General features: G+C 47.3%; 1 protein-coding gene across 1 annotated transcript in view; it reads right to left on the minus strand.

Annotated features, from left to right (window-relative positions):
• The window catches only part of LOC116946251 (uncharacterized), a 46,747-nt gene that overhangs the window by 16,391 nt on the left and 4,597 nt on the right, over positions 1–25,759 (minus strand). The window contains exons 2-4 of the mRNA XM_032961266.2: positions 20,908–21,075; positions 1,850–1,974; positions 220–1,447 (exon numbers count right to left, since the gene is read on the minus strand). Of these exons, the coding sequence (XP_032817157.2) occupies positions 220–1,447; positions 1,850–1,974; positions 20,908–21,075 (1,521 nt within the window). The remainder of the gene's footprint in view (positions 1–219; positions 1,448–1,849; positions 1,975–20,907; positions 21,076–25,759) is intronic.

The following is a 25,759-nucleotide window of genomic DNA, read 5'->3' on the forward strand; positions in this document are numbered from 1 at the left end:
AGCTGACAAATACTTTAAACGCGTGATGTTGATTCGAAATGCAGAGGGAAAAACTAGAGGGCCTGGAGAAAAATCCACGCAACCACGGGGAGAGACACGCAAACTCCAAGTAAGCAGGCGTCAGGCTTGGGATGGAACCCACGACCTCCTGCATACCAAGCGAGGAGGATAATAATCACACGAACAACAACAACAACAAACGGAAGTGTCGGCACTCACCCCAGCATCATCTCCCGCCTCCATATAGTCATGGCCTGTCGAAAAGTCGAGCGGCGACGGAGACGCAGGCTCTTCCGTCGAATGCGAGCGCTGCATCCCACCCAAGAGGCCCGCTTTGTCGTCCAGAGGTCCCTCGAACGCCGAGAAGATGCGTCCGTCATCACCGCCACGGCCACGTCCGCCTCCTCCGAACGAGCGAGACCGACTGACTGCAGGCGTGGGAACCCACGCCGCCACCGCTGCCATCCCGGCTAAGGGCAGTCCCTCCTGCGCATCCTCGTACTCGTACCCGACACTCTCGTCATCTTCAGCATCCTCTTCCCCCTCGTCGTCGTCGTCGTCTTCATCGTCGTCATCGTCGTCGTCGTCGTCGTCGTCATCATCATCCTCACTGTTGCCTGGTTGCTGCTGCTGCGGTGGCTGCGGTGGCTGCTGCTGTTGTTGCTGCTGCTGCTGCTGCTGAACAATATAATCGCTGTTCCGTCGTTGTAGCTGTTGTTCTTTCAGCACGTTGCTGCCCACGCCATCAGGCAAGTCCTTCCCGGCCGTCTTGGCGACCGCTACGCAGTCGCTCGTCGAGCTCCTCCGCGCCGCCGCCGCCGCCACCTCTTGCGCCGCGGCTGCGGCTGCGGCGGCTGCGGCGGCGTTTTGCGAGCCCGCGTCCTCCGTGCACTGCGGCCCGTTGCTCGGCCGCTCGCGGTAAATCACGCGGATGACGCGCTCGCGGGGAGCGCTCGCCTGCTTGGCGCCGTCCGCTGCATCGGAGTCGGCCCTCTCCTCGCCTTCGCCCACCTCCCCCTTCACGTCCCACTGCTCGACGCGGTCCAACCGCTCGCGGTACTTTTTCTGCGCTCCACCGGCGGCGACGGCGGCGGCTCCGGCGGCCGCGGCGGCTCCGACGGCGGCGGCGGAATCCACGGCGTCGACGCCGGCGACGCCGTTCTCGGCCGCGCCCCCGGCCGCCGCGGGCCCGCGGCCGAGCACCAGGGCGTACTTGGGGTTGAGCATCCGGCGGGAGGCGGCGGCGTTCACCGCCACGGCAGGTTTCGGGGGGCTCGGCTCGGGGTCCTGCCCGGCGTTGGGGTCGTCGGGAAGCTGCAGGGACTCGGTGCGGACCGGCTTGCTCGCGGCGTACAGCTCGCGGAACTCGGTGTCGAACGTGTCCACGATCTGCCCCGTGAGCACCGTGATGATGTTGCGGTCGAGACGGGACGCCGACCACGTGAAGCTTGGGGAGACGTCGATGGGGAGAGACACCCGGCAGAGGGATGAGCGGAGACGGATAGGGAGGGAGTCACGGGCCAATCATCATCGTTGATCATTATTATTGTTAATGCAGAACGAACAAATGCCGGGGCATGCAATATCCCAATGGGAAATGGACAGCTTTCCCAGCAGATCAGCTGCTTGAACACGAGGAACGATCCTCTTAATCATTTTTGTTTTAAATCTGTCATTGTGGGATGATTTGATGTTGTCTGACGTCTGAGTCGCCCTTGAAAATGAGATTCTTAGCTCAACGGGCTTTACTCGGGGGGGGGGGGGGGGGAAATACACTTCTGATTCTGAGGTGGCAACCCTCAGCGCTGTGACAAGAGGCTGTGAGGTGAACGTGGAGGGGTTTGCTCACCTGTAGGAGCCAGTGATGGCTTTGTCTCCGTCGATGATCATGAACTTGTGCCCAAGGACCCCGTTGATTACGTTTCCGTTGCGCGTGCTGAAGGAAGCCCCACACGCGCTGCGAATGCGCATTTTCTGCAACGGCACCGTGCGTACACGCACGTCGTTACGTACTGCCAGAGATATTAAAAGCGATTTGTAAGAACCGCCGGCAGTCGCAAAAAAACAGTTCGGGAACGCGCAAATCCAACCATACGTGAGTGTACTACACAGTACAGGATTTAACTGGGACTGTAATGACTCGCGGGCTTTTTCTGCGCAGACGGTCACCACATCGCGCGCTTTCAGACGCACTTCTGCGGCCATCTGGAAGGCTCTTCCTTCCGATACCAGGAAGCCACTGGAGCTATGCACTTTAAATCATCTCGAATGACACACGCATTTCTTGAGAACCGCTTTTTGTGTTTAGTTTGCTGTCCTTCCCCCGCACCTTCGATTCGCACGGTCGGCGATGTGCAGTGCGAAAGAGGTTCAACATGCGTACATTAAGACAAGCGCATACAACAATAAAAACTGCGGAGTTACAAATACGAAGTGTATATAGAGAGGCCAGAGAGGCCAGAGAGGCCAGAGAGGCAGACTAGCCAATTGCTGCATAGAAGGCCCATTGCCTGAAGCGGTCACCCATTCTCTACCCTACGGAACAGTCTGCATTGAGCACCTTTCCCCCTCTTTCCTCCTGACGACGATGGCAATTGCTCGTGCTGCGATCGAAACGTCGTAGTTTTTTTGTTATTTTCTTTGAACCTATCCACGTGACTTTACCTAAAGACCCAAAGAATGTGAATTTCTGCAGTCACAAAAAAGCTTTAAGCCAAGATTTCGGTCACCCATTATGTACTTTTCTTTGTGCGGCCACGGTGTTGATAACACGGAGCGTCTTGCGCTTTTTGTTTTGCCATTCTTCTTCGAGCATCGCTGCCAATGCAGCAGCATTGCCAAATAATTGGTTTCATTTGGGTGACATGACGTAAGCATCGCTTTGCATGCCATTCGGTTTTTTTTACTTTGTGGGTTCGATTTCCATTTTTTTTGTTTGCAATTCCTTAAAAGCACGATTTCAAAAGCATGCGGGACACAGTACGTGTGCCCGCATGATCTTGAGGACACACAGTATCGTGTAGTACAGACACACTAATATTTAATTTGGAAGTCACTGGAGGTATGCACTTCAAAATCCAGATTGAAAACGAATTTATTTAGAACTGTTTCTCGTATTTAGTTTGTTGTGCAGTTGGCTACGTATGGTGCAAAAGAACTTCAACATACATACGTACACTAAGCTGTGGCCTTATTGGGATGTGGAAACATCTCCATGCCTGTCAACCCCTTATCAGTGTCTACCTTAATACAGACCAATTCAGACCTTATTGGTCACCCCGTGCCCTTATACATCTCAACGTTCATCCTACAAAGTCCCATCACAAGGTAGAAACACAAACGAATAGACAAAAACATATTTTTCTGGCCATATTGAAACGGCTGTACGCCGAATGGGCCTGAAAACTAAATTTCCTGTACAAGAATGCGGGTAAACCGTATGGGTTGACAGGTATGGCATACAGTGAGGGAATAAAGTATTTGATCCCCTGCTGATTTTTTACGTTTGCCCACTGACAAAGAAATGATTAGTCTATAATTTTAATGTTAGGTTTATTTGAACAGTGAGAGACAGAATAACAACAAAATAATCCAGAAAAACGTCAAAAATGTTATAAATTGATTTGCATTTTAATGAGGGAAATAAGTATTTGACCCCTCTGCAAATCATGACTTAGTACTTGGTGGCAAAACCCTTGTTGGAAATCACAGAGGTCAGACGTTTCTTGTAGTTGGCCACCAGGTTTGCACACATCTCAGGAGGGATTTTGTCCCACTCCTCTTTGCAGATCTTCTCCAAGTCATTAAGGTTTCGAGGCTGACGTTTGGCAACTCGAACCTTCAGCTCCCTCCACAGATTTTCTATGAGATTAAGGTCTGGAGAATGGCTAGGCCACTCCAGGACCTTAATGTGCTTCTTCTTGAGCCACTCCTTTGTTGCCTTGGCCATGTGTTTGGAGTCATTGTCATGCTGGAATACCCATCCACGACCCATTTTCAATGCCCTGGCTGAGGGAAGGAGGTTCTCACCCAAGATTTGACAGTACATGGCCCCATCCATCGTCCCTTTAATGCGGTGAAGATGTCCTGTCCCCTTAGCAGAAAAACACCCCCAAAGCATAATGTTTCCACCTCCATATTTGACGGTGGGGATTGTGTTCTTGGGGTCATAGGCAGCATTCCTCCTCCAAACACGGCGAGTTGAGTTGATGCCAAAGAGCTCCATTTTGGTCTCATCTGACCACAACACTTTCACCCAGTTGTCCTCTGAATCATTCAGATGTTCATTGGCAAACTTCAGACGGGCATGTATATGTGCTTTCTTGAGCAGGGGGACCTTGCGGGCGCTGCAGGATTTCAGTCCTTCACGGCGTAGTGTGTTACCAATTGTTTTCTTGGTGACTATGGTCCCAGCTGCCTTGAGATCATTGACAAGATCCTCCCGTGTAGTTCTGGGCTGATTCCTCACCGTTCTCATGATCATTGCAACTCCACGAGGTGAGATCTTGCATGGAGCCCCAGGCCGAGGGAGATTGACAGTTCTTTTGTGTTTATTCCATTTGCGAATAATCGCACCAACTGTTGTCACCTTTTCATCAAGCTGCTTGGCAATTGGCAATGGTCTTGTAGCCCATTCTATCCTTGTGTAGGTCTACAATCTTGTCCCTGACATCCTTGGAGAGCTCTTTGGTCTTGGCCATGGTGGAGAGTTTGGAATCTGATTGATTGATTGCTTCTGTGGACAGGTGTCTTTTTCGGGAATACATTTTCCACATCAGCAATTTGATTCATCGTCGCGATTCGAGGTCAATTCAATTCTAGAATCAATTCGGATTTGTTCGTGCTATTTCTCGATTTGTTGTCTTCATTGTACAGGGTTGTGTTCAGAGTATTTGTCCAAATTAAGGGTAGGGCCACCTTCTCCTTACTGAAGGTCATTATGGTGAAGTATGGTCAATCAACCCCCACATGACTAATGCACCGTGGGGAGGTCTTCATCCAGCAGTGGATTGACAAAGGGGTGTACATGATTATTAATGGTTTCCCAGATGCCACTGATGTGTGTTTTCCATGCAAAACTGGACACATTTTTGAGGTTCACTCCAAGTTTTGCTCGAGCTAATCGTGATCAAAACGTGGCTTTGATTCGGCAGGGTGCCCAGGTGCGCTGCAGGCAAAATCGGAGGGAAATTGTTTTTGACGAACCTTGTTTACGTTTTCCCTAGCTGCGAGTGATCTCATGATATTTGCTACTTGCTGTGTTTTTACAAACCAGTCTGATCAGATTTTATTCTCCGTATGTTTTGTATGAAGAAAAAAAAAGCTTAACCTATTTGCCAACATTTTGATAAATGTGCAATGTGCTTTTTTTCTTTAAATAATAGCAACCCACACGTCCTTTTGACATGACATACCGTCTGTCCTCTGAGCCAACCAGCAACACATTGTATCTGATATGGAGCGCTGTCTCTGTGCTTCGAGTGTTCAGGGGCCTGCTTAAGGCGCGGCTCCGGCTGGAGCACGCATACCACACACGTGCCGGTGATGTGCACGTCTTCTTCGAACGCTGGGGAGCCGGAAAAGCCATCTGTACCAGCGTGGACGGCACCCCACGTGTTCACCTTCTGAAGCGCCCGCTCGTCACCGTGGCGTGCGTGATGACCACCACCACCACCACTTTTCTTTCGTGTTGTGCGCGGTGCATTTAGCACCACAGTGCGTGGATTTGTAACTTTATTTTCATTAGTTTGCTGGTGACTTTGTGTATTTCATATCGAAATCGCCTCCAGTGCTGTTGCTGCTGGCGGCAATAAAAGTTGTTGAAAAGTCAAAAGTCTCTCTCCCTCCACCTGTCTCTAGCCTTCACTCTATTGCGTGTCTGAATTTATTATTTTCGATTCCTCACTTTGTCTCTGTTTCTATCTGATCCTCCTGTACCATACTGCTTATGTGTTTCATGAAATGTCTGTCTGTGCAAGATTCTGCTGTGATGGGAATGAGTTAATAATTTAGCAAAATGCGGCCTTGTTGGTTCGACCGTGAGAAGATTACCAGTAGAATTAACTCAGCTGGTCAACTCTTTGGCACTTTCAAAGATCAACATTTTTTTTAAATGAGAAAGCACGGGGTTAATCAATTTCCAAGTTGAATTCAACTTGGAAGGATTTGATAAACCATTTCGGGTCTTAATTGTTTGTTCACGCTTACGGTGGCTTTCAGACCGCATCCATTATTTTCGTCTCCCCCCTCCTCTTTTCCGAACATAGATGGACTCGTCCATCTGAATAACTGCCAAATCGCTCTCCGTGGTGCTAACGTTAAAAAAACGCCAATTTTTTTCAATTTTTTCTTGCTGTGGTTTTCACACCTGATGATGATTGCTTGTGTTGCAGTCGAAACGTCGTGAGAATTTTATTGTTTTATATTTTTATAATTTTATTGTTTCCCTTCTACATTACTTTACCAAAAGAACCAAGAATATGAATTCCTGTAGTCACAAAAGCTTTAAATCAAAATTTAATGCACCTTTTGTTTACTAAACGTACAGTAGAATCGTTATTCATAACAAACAGAAGTATGCATGTTGAATTTTCTTTCACACCGTACGTAGTCAACCATGCTAATCTGAAGTGACCTAGAAGAGACAGCAGATTATTTCTCTGATACGTTGATAATAGTTAACAGCCACGAATCCAAATAGCCTGCCAATGCCTTGCCAGTCATGGGCATTATTTGACCAAACTTCACCAAGCTAGTTAGTAAAAGTTCATGAAGGAGGAGCCCAGGACATAATTCACCACCGATGAAGCATAGCCAGAAATCAAACTCAAAAACTTTTGGGCTCACAGTGTGGTATGGATTATCTGGAGGTATGTTTGTGTACAACCACAGATGCTGTAATACGAGCTGTCAGTAGTGCCTCCACATATTGCCAAAGATACAGGGGCTCATTATGATCAGATATTTTAATTTAACCGTGCAAGAGTTATGAAAGGAGATACGGGGTGCGGCTTCTATCATGGTGTACGATCGGCCTCTTACGAGTCCTCTGCCTCCATGCTCGAACAGGAAATATGTCGATATGCATATCCATTTGGTGGCCTGAGCATATGGTGCCAATTCTGCATTCTCAAGACAGGATCAGCAAATCCACGTAAAAATCACTGTTAACTTCCAACAGTGGAATTTGTTTCACAGACCCCAGAGGCATAGTGATGATGATTGCTTTGGTGAAGATGATGGTGATTATGATGGTGATGATGATTGTAGTGATACAAAAATTAGTGTGATAATTATTGTTATAGTAATATACAGTATTACATTCATTAGAAATAATATTTTTTTTTATATACATCGGGGAATCTTAGAGTGATGATGGCAGTGAGGCTCATGATGACATAAATCATGGTGATGATGATGCTGATGGTGAAGGGCCGAGTCAATCCTCGACCGGGATCTGAACCTGCAACTTCCAACTTGTGAGTGGAGCATTTTAACCACAGCACCACCAACTCATCGCTTGAAATAATTACCAGAAAAGCGTTGCAATCCAGAAGATGGTTTCATTAAGCAATTAGCCCCATGTGTAATTGGGCGGGGGTGTACATTTAAATGTTAATCCGACCAATGGTTGCGTTGACCTCCTCCCCTCCACCGATTTGACCCAAATAACCGACACATTTCTCCTCTCTGTCATTATCCAAGAATTTATATATTTTTAATGAAATATAATATCTCTTTGAGATTAAATTGCAAATGTGCCAATGGAATCATGTCATGAAACACCAAAATAACATATTCAGAACTCTGCAGCTAACAAGTGCATTCCGTCAAATAATGGTCCAGGAAGATGATGCTGCAGAACTACTTCTGAAGTCACTTCACCGAGCCTTTTTTATCTGCATCCGTGGCTCACCATTTATACGCCTTGCAAATAATGTTTGATGCCAATCAAACTATATTTTTTTTATAAACTCAAAGCAATAATTTGCCAATTTGTAAATAGTTTTTTTTTTATCTAATGGCTTTTTCGTGGTAACTGGGCCGAGATCACCAACTCACAACACTTAAGAACCCAGTTTGCATCACAGGTAATGAGGAGCCCAATTGTGAAGCCAAGATATCAAATGGCACGGGCTAAACTCTCTGACCCCGAAGGCAATTTGGACTGGCCATGTTCCACTCCTGTGCAATTTCCACCAATTGATCAGGACTGCAAATAATTAGAAAGCAGCATGACTTGAACGTTTTGATTTTGTCCGGGAAAGCCTCGCCGAGTCCCAAGATACATTTTCAGAAGAGTTCTGCTTGGGTTGCTTGGGCAGTTCTGAAGCAGATTCCATCTTCTGTCTGATCCACCAACCCTGCCTTACGAGCCACAGGGTAGGGGTGTAACGATTCACCCTCTCTTCATGGTGATTCAATGAATCGTCGCAGTTCGCTTAAAGAAGTGATTCGATTTTCGTTGACGTTGAAGTAAAAAGTAGCAGTCTCGAGCGGCTGCCAAGATCACATGAACACATTCCATACAACCCATACAAAGAAGAACGACATTGATTCTTAACATATGACATTTGACGCGTGAAATTGCGAGCTTAAAAAAGCGATACCAGTCGAAGCATCGTTACATTTCTAATGACAGGCACTCATTACAGCCACTACATCTAGGAGAGAGCTTTGATTGTCAGTCAGGAGTGTACCATCCTGGGAGTTGAGGAAGCTTCCGGCAAGTGGAGTGAAACGTCAGACATTGCACCGAACAACACGTGGGCACGACCTGTATGGCACAACTGCTAAAGCCGACACAGCCAGGACATCATGATTATGATTCTAGTTTTACAATATAGGCACCGTGAGAGTCACTCAGCCAATGCCACGATTGGGGGCGCATGCTATACGGTAAATTCGTACACCTGGCAGGCACAGAAAAACCTCAGCAACAACCTCCGTTCACCACAAAGTGGCGATGGCATCACTGCAACGCCCGTGCCAATATTCTGGTATACGCTGAGGTCATGTGCAGCTATGAAAGCTTACTGGCAGGAGGTCACGGGACAGGCACGTAAGTAACGAGTGAGCAGTTCAAACCCAGGGTCTCAATCAATGACTTAGTGTTTCGACGTAACTATTACCGGTCTTCCAAAAGACATTCGCCTCCATGGACCGAACCCAGAATCTCAAGAGGCGTTGGCTTGCACTCAGCCATTATGATCCTTCCAAAAGAAGCCCAGCTCCAGGAATTGAACCCAAGTGCTCAGAAGTGCTGTGGCAATGCTTTGAGAGTGTCCATTGTGAACCTTTAGAGACCACTCGGATCTAAATGCTCAAACCCAAGCATCTAAAAATGCTGGCTCGAGAGCCAGATGCTGGCTCACAGGACATAGCCATTATTGAGCCATCCAACAGATATAATGCTCTTCTGAGTAATAATACTTTAGTAAATAAAAAAAGTATAAATTTGACACTCGATTGCTGGATGAATGGCTCAACATGGGGGGTTATTTGACCACACTTCGCCACACTCGAGAGAGTGCAGGTTCGTGAAGGGGAGACCCATGACTGGTTAAAATATCACTTGCCATGGATGTTAGCCATGGCCGGACATCAAATTATGTGCATGAGCACGTGTACATGCGTCTCTATGCATGTCTCTTTGCACCTCCGATTAGCACGTTTGGCTACGTACGGTGCGAAAGAAGTTCAACATACATACATACATACGTGTCTATTTCTGAATGTCTACGTTAAAGTCTCTGCGCTGTGTGTAAGGACACACGTCTGTGTATCTCTGCACTCTGTCCCTGTGCCTGTGTAACTCTTCACGTGTGCCTATCGTCACAATATTAATAAACGAATCTTCACAATCAATCAACAGCCTACCCGAAAACCATATGCTGCTTATGCAATGGCCGTCAAAGCTGGTGGCTTCAGAGAAGGTGGACGCATGCACACGCAACCACAATTCCTGCGTCGGCGCTTAGACCGCATTACCATTAAGCGATTATACATTTAAACACGCTGGGCAGTCTGACGAAATCCACTGTTTTCTGTGTGTGCATGCACCTATGTACGTGTTCAATGAGTGGTGGTGGAGTAGTTTGCACACTGCTCTATGAACCCTACGGCTGGATCTCGATCCTAAAGTGGCCTCTTATTCAGGAGGCAGTAATTTCCCATCCGCCCATGTACAGAGCAACGATCAGCACACGGTGGTAAAAACACCAGTTACAAAGCTGGAATTTAGAGCTGGAATTTTTGCCAAGTTAAGCGCAAAGCCACATCTTTTGCGTGGAGTAATTGGTGACAGAGCTGAGAGCACACACTCTAGTATTACTTAAAAGTTCAACAAGGTCCCTAAAAACAATGATATTAAATTGTGTAAAGCAAGCACCTTCAAAAGCCTCATGGAGCAATTCGAAATAGTATTTTTTTTTTACCTTAATCACTCGCGTCATTGTAACTCTTGGCATATCATGTGAAAATCATGTTACAGGAAAATATTGTGCAATGGATGTCTCAGTTCCGCACCCACCGAAGCCCACGCTGGCTTAGACATTTTTTGGAGCTAATTTCGTCTTCTACTTTTGCCTTTCGACCATTAACAGATTAACCATTTTATCTGTACTGAACAGTACGTTAAAATATACTGGGTATCATAATGCTCGTGATCTCTATACGACAAACTCAGAGGGACTTAAAATTCTGAAGAGATGTGAAAGGGATTCTTTTCATTTGGTGCCCCATTACCTCTTATGCAATGAATCAAAACCCGGTAAGTAAGAAATTAAGTGCAAGGATAACTGCAAAGTGCACAAAGACAGATGCATGCTTAGCTTCGCCCCGAGACGCAGAGAAGAACACACAGATCAGAGAATGCTTGCAAATCAGACATTTTATTGACTGTTAATGAACGTATAGCAAGCAGGATTTTCCAGGATACATCATGGCTAGAAGAGATGGTGTCTGATGAGTAAGACAGATGATGGAATGGCAGCCAAAGGAGAGAATACGCCCGAATGTGCAGCCTCCGTGTGGATGGCATTGGGGAGGCTTTAAACCAGCAGCTTGCTCTATACGGATCTAGACTGATCTATACTGAACAAGGCTGACCAATACAAAACAAGACTGATCTATACTGAACAAGGCTGACCAATACAAAACAAGACTGATCTATACTGAACAAGGCTGACCAATACAAAACAAGACTGATCTATACTGAACAAGGCTGACCAATACAAAACAAGACTGATCTATACTGAACAAGGCTGACCAATACAAAACAAGACTGATCTATACTGAACAAGGCTGACCAATACAAAACAAGACTGATCTATACAGAGCAAGGCTGACCAATACAAAACAAGACTGATCTATACTGAACAAGGCTGACCAATACAAAACAAGACTGATCTATACTGAACAAAGCTGACCAATACAAAACAAGACTGATCTATACTGAACAAGGCTGACCAATACAAAACAAGACTGATCTATACTGAACAAAGCTGACCAATACAAAACAAGACTGATCTATACTGAACAAAGCTGACCAATACAAAACAAGACTGATCTATACTGAACAAAGCTGACCAATACAAAACAAGACTGATCTATACTGAACAAGGCTGACCAATACTAAACAAGACTGATCTATACTGAACAAGGCTGACCAATACAAAACAAGACTGATCTATACTGAACAAGGCTGACCAATACAAAACAAGACTGGTCTATACAGAGCAAGGCCGTTCTCTAGACTGAACTGCAAGAAAGTCGACGATAAATTGTGAAAGTGGAAATTAGGCTCCATAGTTGTGACTCATTTTCTTGGCATGGCAAAATGATCCGGATACATTTTTCACTGAACCCACGAGCAGCTGAATTGCAGCACAAACTCACATAGGGGGAACATTAGGCCACGCTAATTGTGCGTGCACCCATGCTCGGACAAGTTTTGGGCAGGCGAACGGAGTCAAAAACGCATCAAAGTGTCTGCCTCCCTGCCCAGGCCAACAGTTGCGCGGTGCCTCACTTCCATTGGTGGCCCTGATCCAGCGAGGAATATTCCACATTCCCAGGTAAAGGCTCAAAGTCCGTGGCACCATTTTTCAGAATCACACTTCTTCGAATTCAAACACATCTGGTTGATGTTACCCGAGATGTCTGCAGCCCCCTTGTCCACTAATCACTGAACGAGGGCCTCCCCACGTCTTGTCAGTCGTGGGCTTCATTGACCGTGCTTCACTATGATGCCCCGCGCGGGTTGGTGGAGGCGAGAAGCACAGATGTCAGAGCGTAGAAGTGCCCGTACAACATTGAATGTTGCTCCAATGACCTCCACTGACCACCACAAACCGGCCGTCTCTGACGACCGGGTTGTGCAGTGGTCACCCATTCAAACACTATCCGGGTTCTCAGCCTACTTAGCTTTTGAGATATGACGAGAGGTGCATTCCAGGTGGATTGTCCATAGGCTTCGAAACAGCGGGACTTAAACCATAACTGAAAACTCAACAAATTCATCAATTAACACTGTGGCCTGAAAAGGAAATATAAATGACCGGCGATATATGTCATGCGCATGAATGTATAAAGGTCCATTCGCCACTCTTGTGAATAAATACTCAACTCATATTTTGACGCGTTCACTGGTTTCACGGTTTGCTGATCCTCAATCGTTTTGGGGTCAGAGGCTCCGTGCCCACGTGACGGCAAGCGTCAGAGGCCATAAGAAGAGAGACGCCACATTCTGTCTTCACAATCACTCAGCATTTTCGCGAACTGCGCCAAGATCCCGACGGACAGAGTTCGTATGTTATGCATTTTTGTGTTTTTTTTTGTTTTATGCGGGCTACCCCTTCCCCCCCGCCAGCCCCCCCCCCACTCCCCAACGATGTTTCACCGGATAACCAAGAGTTGGCAGTACATTCATAACCCATTATTATTCCCCAGTGCGCGCAGTGAGTTTGACGAGTAGCCCGAGCAGCTCATAATACAAAATAATCGAAGGTATCGTCATGGAGAATATAAGCATCGAAATATCACACAATTCTTCCCATTCCCATGTCCATCTCTTCACACATTTCTCATTATTCATATTCTCCACAGCACAAATGAATATTTTGTGTTATGTATTATACAGTTTCGTCCATAATAGAGGTTTTTCGTTTCATGTTAGGCTTGGACCCATATATAACAGAGAAGGCCTTTGCCTATAACATCTGGCAGTTCACGCAAGCCTGACTCTGCTGATGAGACACTGAATACCAAAACCGGTGCGGACTTTGCTCGGTGGAACGAATGAAGCTGAAACGACGCAACCCGCAAGAAAGCCATGTGGCTGAGGGGTTGTGTAAAAAGAGAGAATACTTTGTCTTTTTTCATGCTGAGGGAGAGATATGTGAATGAGGTGTAGCGTATGGTATTTATTTATTTCTCCACCGAACACTTTGGCTGAGCGTAGGCAGGACGTGGGGCCTGCTGCGAAGGAGATCGTGTGGCCTGATGCCACCGTCCCGTGGCCTCACCTGCGATGGAAGACAAAGAGGGAAAACCTCCGCCTCCCCCAGCCCCACAGAACAAAAACCATCCAGGGCCACGCTTGTTTTGTCTCGTGTCGCTTGTTGTGTTTGCTCCGTTTCAGAAACCACCAAACGGCACGCCGCGACGCTTCACCCCCACACCCCGTGGGAAAGGAAGGCGATATCTCCCGCTTTCAAAAACATCGCTCGGGAATTTGTTGACGTGACGCTGTTAACAGCAACAACAACAATGTGTCGGTGTCTCCTCACTCAAAACGGCGTGTCATTGAGAGCGGCGCTCATCTCTGTCGGTTGCTCCTGAGCCAGTGGCGGTGGGGGGTGGGTGGGTGGGGAATTCCACATTCCCATGGCAGGGGCCAGTGTCTACATCAGCCGACCACTGCTGACTTTGCATTGACAAGAGCAATTGTTCCGTCAACACGGGAGTTTCAGCAAACCGCGCAAACATGTTGCGTGCTATGGTGGCGACTTGTACGGGCGTGTTTGACCCGGACGGTTCGGCAACTGGTAGCCGTTTTCGGCTGGCAGGAATTGATTAAGCACCGGGACCTGTGTGTGTGTGTTATTGCGTTGAGCTTCATGACGGTGAACTGCACAGTTTTGACCGATTGAGGTTGACTGAGAAAAAGCGACGGGGTTTGGTTTGTGTACTTGTATTAGACCTTGCCTTCGGAGTTCTTCCGACCAATGTAACGTAACCATATGCTGCTTGTATTAGACCTGTGCTTACCTGTGGTGTTCCTAAATTATGATTCATAATAGATTTTTGGGTTAGGCCATGTAGTTATTTGGCCAAAATGTATGTCTGTTAGTTGCAGGGACTCACAGTGAGGGAAAAAAGTATATGATCCCCTGCTGATTTTGTACGTTTGCCCACTGATAAAGAAATGATCAGTCTATAATTTTAATGGTAGGTTTATTTGAACAGTGAGAGACAGAATAACAACAAAAAATTTCAGAAAATCGAATGTCAAAAATGTTATAAATTGATTTGCATTTTATTGAGGAAAATAAGTATTTGGCCCCCTCTCAATCAGAAAGATTTCTGGCTCCCAGGTGTCTTTTATACAGGTAACGAGCTGAGATTAGGAGCAAACTCTTAAAGGGAGTGCTCCTAATCCCAGCTTGTTGCCTGTATAAAAGACACCTGTCCACAGAAGCAATCAATCAATCAGAATCCAAACTCTGCACCATGGCCAAGACCAAAGAGCTCTCCAAGGATGTCAGGGACAAGATTGTAGACCTACACAAGGCTGGAATGGGCTACAAGACCATAGCCAAGCAGCTTGGTAAGAAGGTGACAACAGTTGGTGCGATTATTCGAAATGGAAGAAACACAAAAGAACTGTCAATATCCCTCGGCCTGGGGCTCCATGCAAGATCTCACCTCGTGGAGTTGCAATGTTCATGAGAACGGTGAGGAATCAGCCCAGAACTACACGGGAGGATCTTGTCAATGATCTCAAGGCAGTTGGGACCATAGTCACCAAGAAAACAATTGGTAACACACTACGCCGTGAAGGACTGAAATCCTGCAGTGCTCGCAAGGTCCCCCTGCTCAAGAAAGCACATATACATGCCCGTCTGAAGTTTGCCAATGAACATCTGAATGATTCAGAGGACAACTGGGTGAAAGTGTTGTGGTCAGATGAGACCAAAATAGAGCAACTCGCCGTGTTTGGAGGAGGAGGAATGCTGCCTATGACACCAAGAACACCATTCCCACCGTCAAACATGGAGGTGGAAACATTATGCTTTGGGGGTGTTTTTCTGCTAAGGGGACAGGACAACTTCACCGCATCAAAGGGACGATGGAAGGGGCCATGTACCGTCAAATCTTGGGTGAGAACCTCCTTCCCTCAGCCAGGGCATTGAAAATGGGTCGTGGATGGGTATTCCAGCATGACAATGACCCAAAACACACGACCAAGGCAACAAAGGAGTGGCTCAAGAAGAAGCACATTAAGGTCCTGGAGTGGCCTAGCCAGTCTCCAGACCTTAATTCCTTAGGAAATCTGTGGAGGGAGCTGAAGGTTCGAGTTGCCAAACGTCAGCCTCAAAACCTTAATGACTTGGAGAATATCTGCAAAGAGGAGTGGGACAAAATCCCTCCTGAGATGTGTGCAAACCTGGTGGCCAACTACAAGAAACGTCTGACCTCTGTGATTGCCAACAAGTGTTTTGCCACCAAGTACTAAGTCATGTTTTGCAGAGGGGTCAAATACTTATTTCCCTCATTAAAATGCAAATCAATTCATAACATTTTTGACATGCGTTTTTCTGGATTACTTTGTTGTTATTCTGTCGCTCACTGTTCAAATAAACCTACCATTAAAATGATAGACTGATCATTTATTTGTCAGTGGGCGAACGTACAAAATCAGCAGGGGATCAAATACTTTTTTTCCCTCACTGCAAATCAAATACGTGGCCCCATCAATGTCGTGGATGAACCAAAACACTGAAATTAAACATAAGCGCCGCAGTGCGATTGTAACAGCGCAACACAAACTGTGGACCACAGAGTAAACCACTGTCGTCTGCACACTTTTGATGTAGGAGGAGCAGCAAGACGACACAAACTCCTTATCTCCCGAGGCCCTCTCGTCGCGGCCAGCAGCAGACCTCGACTTTCACATCGAGCTCCTGAAACGTTTTGCCAACCGTACGCAAGGACAGAACCCAAAAGTCGATCGTGAAAGGTAGAGACGTAGTCAGCTGAGAGAAGAGAGACACGGGTGGAGACACAGATGCAGCGCGATGGGAGAGTGGCAGACAAGAGGCGTAGTACGATGAGAGAATTGTCGGTGAAAGACGAAGTGCAATGATGGAGATGAACACACGCCCCATCCTATAGAGCCCTCATCCAGCGGTGGATTGGCACACGCGGCGTTTAAACGAAGCATCATTACTAGAGCTACTACAATCCCCCGGAAGAGAAGCAGAGCGTGCTAAGGCACATTCGGTGACATCACCTGGAGGGGAGAGGCCATCAGACAAGTGAGGGCAGGCTGAGAAGGCTTGCTCGTAGTGCGTCTGCTAACTGACGTGGATATATTTTTGTGTGGGTGTGTGTAAGGGGAACAAAGTATGTTGAACTTAATTTGCACCGTACACAGCCAACCAGACTAATCGGAGCTGTGGAGGAAGGACAACAAACTAAAGTACAAAAAGCATTTCGAAAGAAATGCGTTTCAACCGAGATTTAAAAGTGCATAGCTCCAGTGTCTTAGCGAGCACCTATTCATGCTAGAAAGGATACACAACAAGGAGGTGGTTGGCCAGAACCCTCTGCTCATATTTCCACGCCACAGAAGGTATTAATTTAAGGCCGAGTTAACGCAAGGGAGTTCCAGTGCAGGTTTAATGGGAGTTATTTATTTTTACGTGGTGATGATGGGGAGCGGTGGTGCAGTGGTTAGCGCGTTGCGCTACGAACCGGACGACCCTAGTTTGATTCCCGCACATGGCCAGCACCAGTGACGATTATCAGAACTGGTCCTTTGCCTCCCCTAGATTTATTCAGCCTGAAATTAGTAACTGGTTCGGTATGTTCATATGACCCCTGCAGCAACTAGTGGCCGCTACGCCGAGAGCGATATTTATAAAAAAAAGAAAATCTGAATCGTGAATTCCACTCGCAACCCTCGATCGTGGCAAATTCATCGCTTGGGTGCGTGCACTGTTACCCCTCTATTAGGGAGTACAGATTGCTCCAGATCGCCCAGAGAGATAAAGGCTTTGTGCAGAAAAACCGCAGGGGAGACCTGTGCGGTAAGAGGTGCAAATGTGTTTAAAAAAAAACCCATTAAACTTAATAAAACCTGAGACACCTCTCCCCAAAAATTATTTCATTTATTTCACAGCCGCAGAAATTGTGGTCGTTCATTCACACGCTGCCCACCCAATATTAAAGTTTGGTAACAAGATAGTTAAGCCCCGGGCAGATTTCTTAAAATATATACATATGCGGTCTAATATATCAAGAAAGCATTGTAGGGCAATAATATGTATACGCATGTTTCAAAAACAATCTGCAAACATGGACGCGTCTCTCAAGCGTCGATTGGCCTGAGCACAATTAGTGGAAGATGGTACAAATGAGACGCTTGGTATTCTGAATCCGATGCACCATTTGTCTCCCGTGATCCATGACCATCGTCTCACCCTTGTCTGGTGACACATTTGTTAGTGAATCCTCTTCATCCCCTATGGGACGTGAGGCCACAATGAGTTCCCTCCGCTTCTTCCTGTCCTTGGCAACACGTTGAGCCTCGCCCCAAGAGAGGTCGATCGCTGCCAGCTCATCCTTCACGGTCTTGATTGAATCTCTTCGTTTTCACGGAGGACCTGGCCTGTCTTTGACGTCTCGTACATGGTGCGGACGTTACACGTATCGAGTCTTCTCTTGGCTTTAGGACCCATGAGGCGCTCCTTCACACTCCTGACTTCCAACAGGCTTTCATCAGGAGTGGTCATACTGCCCTGTAGGGAGGCTTGAGCCTACTGTGGCCCTAAGTGTTGTCTCTCTTTCTCATTTTGGTTTCCATAACAAAACCTTTTTGTCCGGGGTAGCGTTGTTAGCGCTACGCCCAACCCGCAGCGTGGAGGCGCCAGTATGCTGTCGTTAGTCAGGCCCCTCGCCTGAGACCAGTGCGGTGTGGTTAAACCTGCCGGGAGGCAGAAACCCCCCCCCTCCTCCCCGGCATAGCTCTCAACACCACAGCAAAGTCACAGCAAGAGGGCGACCCTGGTGACATATAGGTCCCTTGTATGAATCCAATAAGGAACCTTCATCTCATCTAATACAGAGCCCCCGTCTTATCTTTGACTCAACGATCGACCCCGTCATGAAATAGAACCCTTGTCCGCATGAATCACAGAAAATGTATATCATCCCATTCAAAATCCTCACCTCATCTGGTGGGCGATGGTTGCCGCATTAAATGCAGAATGTGATACCAATCCGGTGTAGAACTAATAAACCTTACGTCATCGAATATAGAATCCACTTGTCATCTCGTACAGCACTGTTAAACCCACTAGCAATACAGAACCTTTTCCCCATGCAATGCAGAATCCATTTCAGGATCCGAGTCTCTGATACAGAATCCACGTCTCAACCAACGCAGAACCTTGGCAACAATTGATACGTAACTTTCTACCAATTCGAAACAGAATCGTTGTCTCATCGGATACGTAACCTTTGTATTATCAGATAATGAATCCTCATCTCATCTTATCCGATGTAGAAACCTGTTTGAGCAAGGATGCCTGTTTGGCTGTGAGTGCCATCCAAGTACCCTCAATCATATTACAAAAGTAATTCAACAAATGAAAAGAAAAATACAATGTCTTCCCTTCAGCCTCTTATACTCTTTGGGCAAGTGCTGTTAGCGAGCATTTATTAAGGCTAGCAACATCACACCATAGGGCAATGTGGCCTAGCCATATTTGTCGGACCTCATGTTCAGTACTAAGTTACTTATTTCAGGTGGAGTTAACCTAGGAGAGGATGTGTGGATGTCCACTAATACCCGGAATCAATCCCAGCTTTCCGAGATTGTCACATAGCCACGTGGGCATTCAGTTCAAATTTTTGTTTTTTTACAAAACCTCAAAAGTACGGACAAAACATGGGAGAGTCACATGCTCGAATTTTCATTGAAAGAAGGAACGCATGGATTGCAATAGACATGCAGGTTAAGGACACGATTGTGACTGTTTGGGTAGGGCACGTCGCGAAAGGGAATGGCAGCTGATGAGCCGGTGGTCGAGATGGAGTGGCAGTCAAGAGAGGGATTTGCACACGAGAGGACGTGACCCCGCAGAGATGGAATGAAGGAGTCAGGCTCGCGTGCAGGTGGCTCGGTGAATTGTTACATCAACGTATCGCAAGAGATGGTGACACCATGGGAAGGGCCTTTATCTAGCAGTGGACTGACCATGGCTTGTGGTGATGATGTACGTATGTTGAACTTCTTTCACACACGCACCTTCCATTGGCACAGATGGCAATGTACGGTGCGAAAGACGTTCAACATACATACGTACATACGACCGTCGTAATTGGAGGTGCTGGGGAAGGACAACAAACTAAACACAAAAAGCAGTTCTAAAGAGATGAGTTTTCAAACTAGATTTAAAAATGAGTTTTCAATCTAGATGATGATGATGCAGAACTATGAGACCGATGCACACCCACAGTAGAACTTTAACCGTCCCTATAGAGACCCGTCTATTTATAAGCTCTTGGCTCTGGGCGATATTCGCACAAGCCAATGTCCTTTATACAGATGTCAAGTCCTCCTTTATTAAAATAGGTGAAGGAACATTTCCACGGTAACTTAATAATACCAAGTGCGGGGAGGAGGCCGGGCGGCTCAGGGGCCCCACAGTGGCCGTGTCAGCGACACCGAGGCACCGTTCGTGTCACTATTTGCGCGAATTTCGAGTCCGGGCCGCCCGCGCTTATGTACCAGGGTTCCCGAGTGCGGTGGAGTTTACAGGGCTTGGACCCCGGTGAGACTTGGCGATGGCTAAAACGCACACACGGCGGTGTACCCAAGCTGTGGTGAAAAAAACAAACGGCTAAAGGCGCTGCCCTGCAGCAGCTTGCCCACGCCACCGCTAGGCGGAAGGGTCTCCACGAGGGGGAGTCTCTATGGAGCCTCGACAGAGAGTACAGTTGTCTACTCTACAACACTGGCAAAAAGGGCTTGGAAGAATTGGCAGTACCCACACTTTACCCCAACGCGTGCAACTTAACGATCGACTGAGGCGTACTCAGTTGCACTGCTGGGAGGGGTATCGGTGGAGATGAAGGAGGGATTTTAAGAAACTCGCCGCATTGTTCCAACTGCAGGGCCAGGAGATGGAACTGTGAAAAGCTCTGGATTGCAAGTCCCCGGTGAGCTTACGATTAGGTACTTTTTTAAAATTAATATTACCAGGTAAGGCGCATGGAGCTATCTAGCTCTTTACTAGAAGCGACCTGGGCACAAATGATAGCTCAACGAAGTGGCTCATCACCTGGAAATGTATAGCAGCTAAATCCTCGACATCCTCGACGTTGATTCTAAATGTGGTAGAGAAAAACCGGAGAAGCCGGAGAAAAATCCATGCGGCCGCGGGGAGAGGACACGCAAACTCCACATATACAGCAGGCGCCAGGGTCAGGATCCAATCCACGACCTCCCGTACACCAGGTGAGGTAGTAAACACTGTGGCGCCCTGAGCAATGATTGCACCATTGCTCGAGAACTGCCTCTATGCCTGCGCGCGCGATTCAGACCGCCTCTCCAGCCAAACTCTGCTGGACGGCCGGCCTGGAGTTTCCCACCCCCCCCCCTCCCCCAGCGCTTACCTTGAGGTGTCCCGCGTGCATCCCGACCCTCTCGCACATGCTCAGGAAGAAGGGCATGTTCCCTTCGTCGTGAACGATGTAGACGGCCACCTTCCGTCGCGACATCACGTCCAGGATGTCGCGAAATATGTCCATGTCGGTGAATTTGTCCATGGCCACGGCGATGAGCTGAGTGTGGCGAGCGAGGGGAGGTGAGGGGGGGGGTGCGGAGAGGGCAAGAGGGCGGAGGGCATGGAGGTGTGTTAGGACTTGCAGCGGCGTCAGCAGCTTCATGAGCGGCAGTAGCTTCAGCAGCGGCAGCAGCAGCTTCATAAGTGGCATCGTGATCAGTAGTGGCAGCATCATCAGTAACAGCATCGGTTGTGGCAGCAGTAACATCACCAACAATTGCATTATCATGTGTGTATGTATGTTGAACTTCTTTCGCACCGTACAAAGCCAACCGTGCTAATCATCAGCAGCAGCAGCATAATCGTCAGTAGCAGCAGCAGTTACACATGGCCATAATTAGCAGCAGCATCAACAGCAACCTCATTAGTAGCAGCGGCTACATCACCATCAGCAGCATCATCATCAGTTGTGCCAGCAACAGCTGAGTAGTAGCAGCAGCATAAATTATCATAAAACTCAAAACCACAAGAATCACCACCTTCAATGGCTGTGTACACATACACACGGCACACATAGGGTGACTGACACACACGGTTTGTTGACCACCTACAGGTAGCCAAGGATATGACTCAGACATCACTCGCCACTGATATCAGCCATGGCTGGGACTCGAACTAAGTTCACCAAGTTCAGAGTGCAATGCGCTAACCACTGCCTAGCCGCCCCCTACACGCACAAACAAAGACAAAGATACCCTGCACAGCCTTAACAGACTTCTGGGGCAAGTGCTGCTAGCGAGCACCTATGAAGGCCGGTACGGTACACGAAAGAGTCGGTGGTCAGCACCACGCCCGGCCGCCTTTGTCTCCCTAGTCGCGATGTTAACCCACACCCCACCAGGTACTCAATTCAGGCTGAGTCGACCTAGAGGAGACCCAGAACCAGTTCAAATAATCGACAGTGGCGTTGGCCGTGAGCGGAAACGTAACTCGGGTGGCCAGGTTTCGTGTTGCAGCGCAGCGCTAACCGGTGCGCCACCGCTCTCCACCACAGTCGCCAAGGCACACGGTGACACCGCAGACAAAACAGCCGTCCTCACGTCTCACACCGCCTGTTTGATCAGCGGCAAGCTGCGTCGCCCACACGCAGCGGCTGTTGCCTCCGTAGAGCATGGCAGCAACTCAGCGATTCCAGCCTCAGTGATTGCTTACTTTCGGTAAAGTCGCGTAGGTAGAAAAAAATAATATATCCCGACGTTTCGATCGCAACACAAGCGACCGTCTTCAGTAGCTCTCTCTCTCTCTCTCACCTGAAGACGATCGCTTGTGCTGCCATCGAAACGTCGTGATCTATTATTATTATTATTATTTTTTCTACCTTCTACGTGACTTTACCGAAAGAACCAAAGAGTATGGATTCCTGCAGTCACGAAAGCTTCAAATCAAGATCTCAGTGATTGCTCGTCACATACACACCGATATATATATGTGTCGCAGGCGGATGGTGTATACGTCGTTATTACGGTTGATATTATTGTCGTGCAGAGATAATGAGATGGAGGTTGGTGGATTGTGCAAAGATGGAGACACCAAAGGTAGATCATTAATTGGTCATGATCATAACCCTATTATTAACATTAGGAGCAGCAACAGCATTATATCGGTAACCGAAGCATGATAATCATCATAAGCAACAACGGCATTATTAACTCAGCCGTGAGAGTAAATATGATGCTGTAAATATTTTGAGTCCATCCAGGATACAAACATTTAACTTTTTGTTAAGTTTATGAAGTGAAAGCAGATCTAACTTTTCGGCAAAAGTTTCGCTTTGACAGATCAAAAGACACGCACACTATCTCTGCGCACCATCATCACCATGAACAATGGTGATGATGGTGGTGAACAACTTTCAAGGAAGTTTAACACGTAGGCTTTCGCGACCAATATTAAATAATAATACACGTTTTAGGGTTAGATCGCGTAGGTATTAATTTGTCTAAAACCCTCCACCACCCACTATTCTGGCAAATCGCCCGATGATGCTGGATGTAATTACCAGCGAAACGTCGTACTCGGATTGTAAATGTTGTGGATTCACTCTTAAACACACTGGTGGGCTGAAGAAGTGAACTAGTTGTTTTGCTTACGTGACAAATCCTTTACTGATTGGCCGTGTCGGGTGGTGGAGGGTTTCGACACATTTACGCGATCCAAAAACCTTCATTATGAACTTTGTAGGAAGTTTACAATAGTTGACCTATGGACAGGTGTTCTCCTGTCATGGGAACGTGGAATCTCCACCACGAGCTCAGTGTCACCGACAGAGGTGAACATTGCTCTCCATTCTCGTTATATTCATGTGGACACTCGTAGGGCGATTCACTTTCACACTCTTAGGTAACGAATGTAGACACCAATTGTACAGCACTAACAGCACTTGCTCCAACAACCTACATAGGCTCTATAGCGGGGGGTCTTTCTCTTTTGTGTGGGTACAAACCTCTTATGAGGCCAACACGGCACATGCAGTGGTGGTCTTGCCAGCACCATACCTGACCATGTCTCCCCAATGCTGATGTTTACACACCGCGCCAGGTACACGTACTCATTTGAGGTCGAGTCAATATAAGGGAGGCCCAGGGTCTTTGTCTCTGTGTCAGGAGCGAATAGTTGCAGCAGTACGGACCTGGTGAGCTTAGTTCGACTCCTTGGCGTGGCTAACATCAGTGGCCAGTGATATCTAAACCGATCTGATGCGGTGTGTGAAACGTCAGCATTGGTGAGACACAGTGAGCTGAGTTGTTGTGTTGCCAACACTATCTCCTCGTGCCCAATGCCGCCTTTCATAAGGTGCTCGCTTTCAGCGCTTGCCCCAACAGTCTGTTAAGGCTATAGGGGGAATCTTTGTATTTGCCAGTGTGTGTGATGTCATTTACAGACATTACTAAGTGGTAAACGCCTTCGCTTTTCAGCCAAATTCTGGCTTTCATCTCCACCCATGCCTGTAACACACCTGGACAATTTACTGCCGGGCTGGTCATGTTAAGGCAAGCTGTCCGTGTAAGTCCCATTCAACGCAAATCCACATTCCCCATGGGAACATTCGTTCAATTGTCTTGCAACTGTGGTTTAATGGTCACGTGCATACTCGGCCGCATCCAATACAACATCAAAATAATAATAACTATGTTTAGCAACCATGTTGGATAAGGTCCTCTCAATGCCATGTAAGTGATGGGATATGTTTGAAAATACTTCACCAAGCTCGTAAGTACGGCGGGCTCGTAAAACGGAGAAGTGGGGCGTCGGGCGCAGGACCATTCAGACGTCACTCGCCACTGATGTTAGCCGTGTCAAATTCTGGCTGCCGCCGGGTTCAGAAGCGCTCGCGTGAACCAATACATTCCTACTCCTCCACCCGGAGCATAATATGTGTGTGATGTGTGACTCATTGGGATTTTAATTGAAAGTGGGAGAAAATATTTTTTACTTGACAAAAAAAAACAGTCTGACGTGGCTGAGTGACCCGGGGGTCAAAGCGCAGACACGCGATCAAACCGGATTTTCAAGTGTGACCAATTGATGGTCTCAGCCTGGTCACCAGTGACCGCACTAAATCGCCCTTCAAATTTACTTTGGTGTGTCACTTAATTTAGCAAAAATTCCCAGATCTTGAAAAGCAGCCAAAAAAAAACTTTATTGCCAGGCAACTGGAGTTTTCTGTATTGCAGTGGTACCTGGGGAAAGTGCTTCCCTAATGCATGATCAAAGAGGCATCTCAGAATAAGTTATAATGAATTTCCTTCCACAGGCCATTCTCTAACGTGACATTACGATGGGTTTCCGAATCTGGGTTTCAGCCACACGTTATTAAACCGGCTTCTCGAGTGCAACCAAGTGATGGTCTCAGCCTGTTCACCAAAGGCTGCACAATTCTGAGGATTACTCATCGCAGTTTAAAATGTGACACTTTGCAGAATGTGAAAAAGTGTGTTCATGTTGATGAATCGGTTTATTGATGTTACATCAGAAGGAGTCCTGCGCCATAATCTTCTAGGCCGTTATCTGACACACGGAGGTGCAGCACTGCTTGTCGCAAGACCTATCTACCCAGGAAAGCCACATTTGAGTCGTGTGACTCCTTTTCAGGAGGGTCCTGCATTGTGTTTTTTTTAAAGATATCTTCAGCCAATCAATGAGTGTTTGTTATAGACGTGGGAGGAAACTGTGAAACCGGGAGAAAACCCAGGTGCGCGAGGGGGCAGCACCATATCCCCGTGCTGATTGAGACGGATGGAGATCAGTCCACTTGCTGTACTGCCTCCTCCTGGCGAGCCGTGGTAGAGCACCCCGACACCCCATGGGAATGGAGTTTCACGACAATAGTGCGACCCACATACCCCCGCTTCCACAGCGCTGGATTGGAGGCCACATGCGCAGTCGCCACCAATACAAACAATGATAATATAATTGTAGGAGAAACAGTGTTTGTAACTCTCATTTATTGCATCATTGATTCATTTATTTACAAAATATTACAAATATATTTGTCCTGGTGGGATACAATTATTATCGTCACCAGCCATGGTCAATCCACTGCTGGATGAAGGCCTCTCCAAGCTCCTACCATCTCTCACCTCTGTTGATGTTTACACACCACACGGAGTCCCAGGCTAGTGGTATTAGAACACGTTCTAATACCACTCGCTGCTGACATTAGCCGTGGCCGGAAATTAAAC

Source organism: Petromyzon marinus, chromosome 26 (assembly GCF_048934315.1).
Source record: "Petromyzon marinus isolate PM22_M1 ecotype Great Lakes invasive population chromosome 26, UKy_Petmar_22M1.pri1.0, whole genome shotgun sequence".
NCBI lineage: Eukaryota > Metazoa > Chordata > Hyperoartia > Petromyzontiformes > Petromyzontidae > Petromyzon > Petromyzon marinus.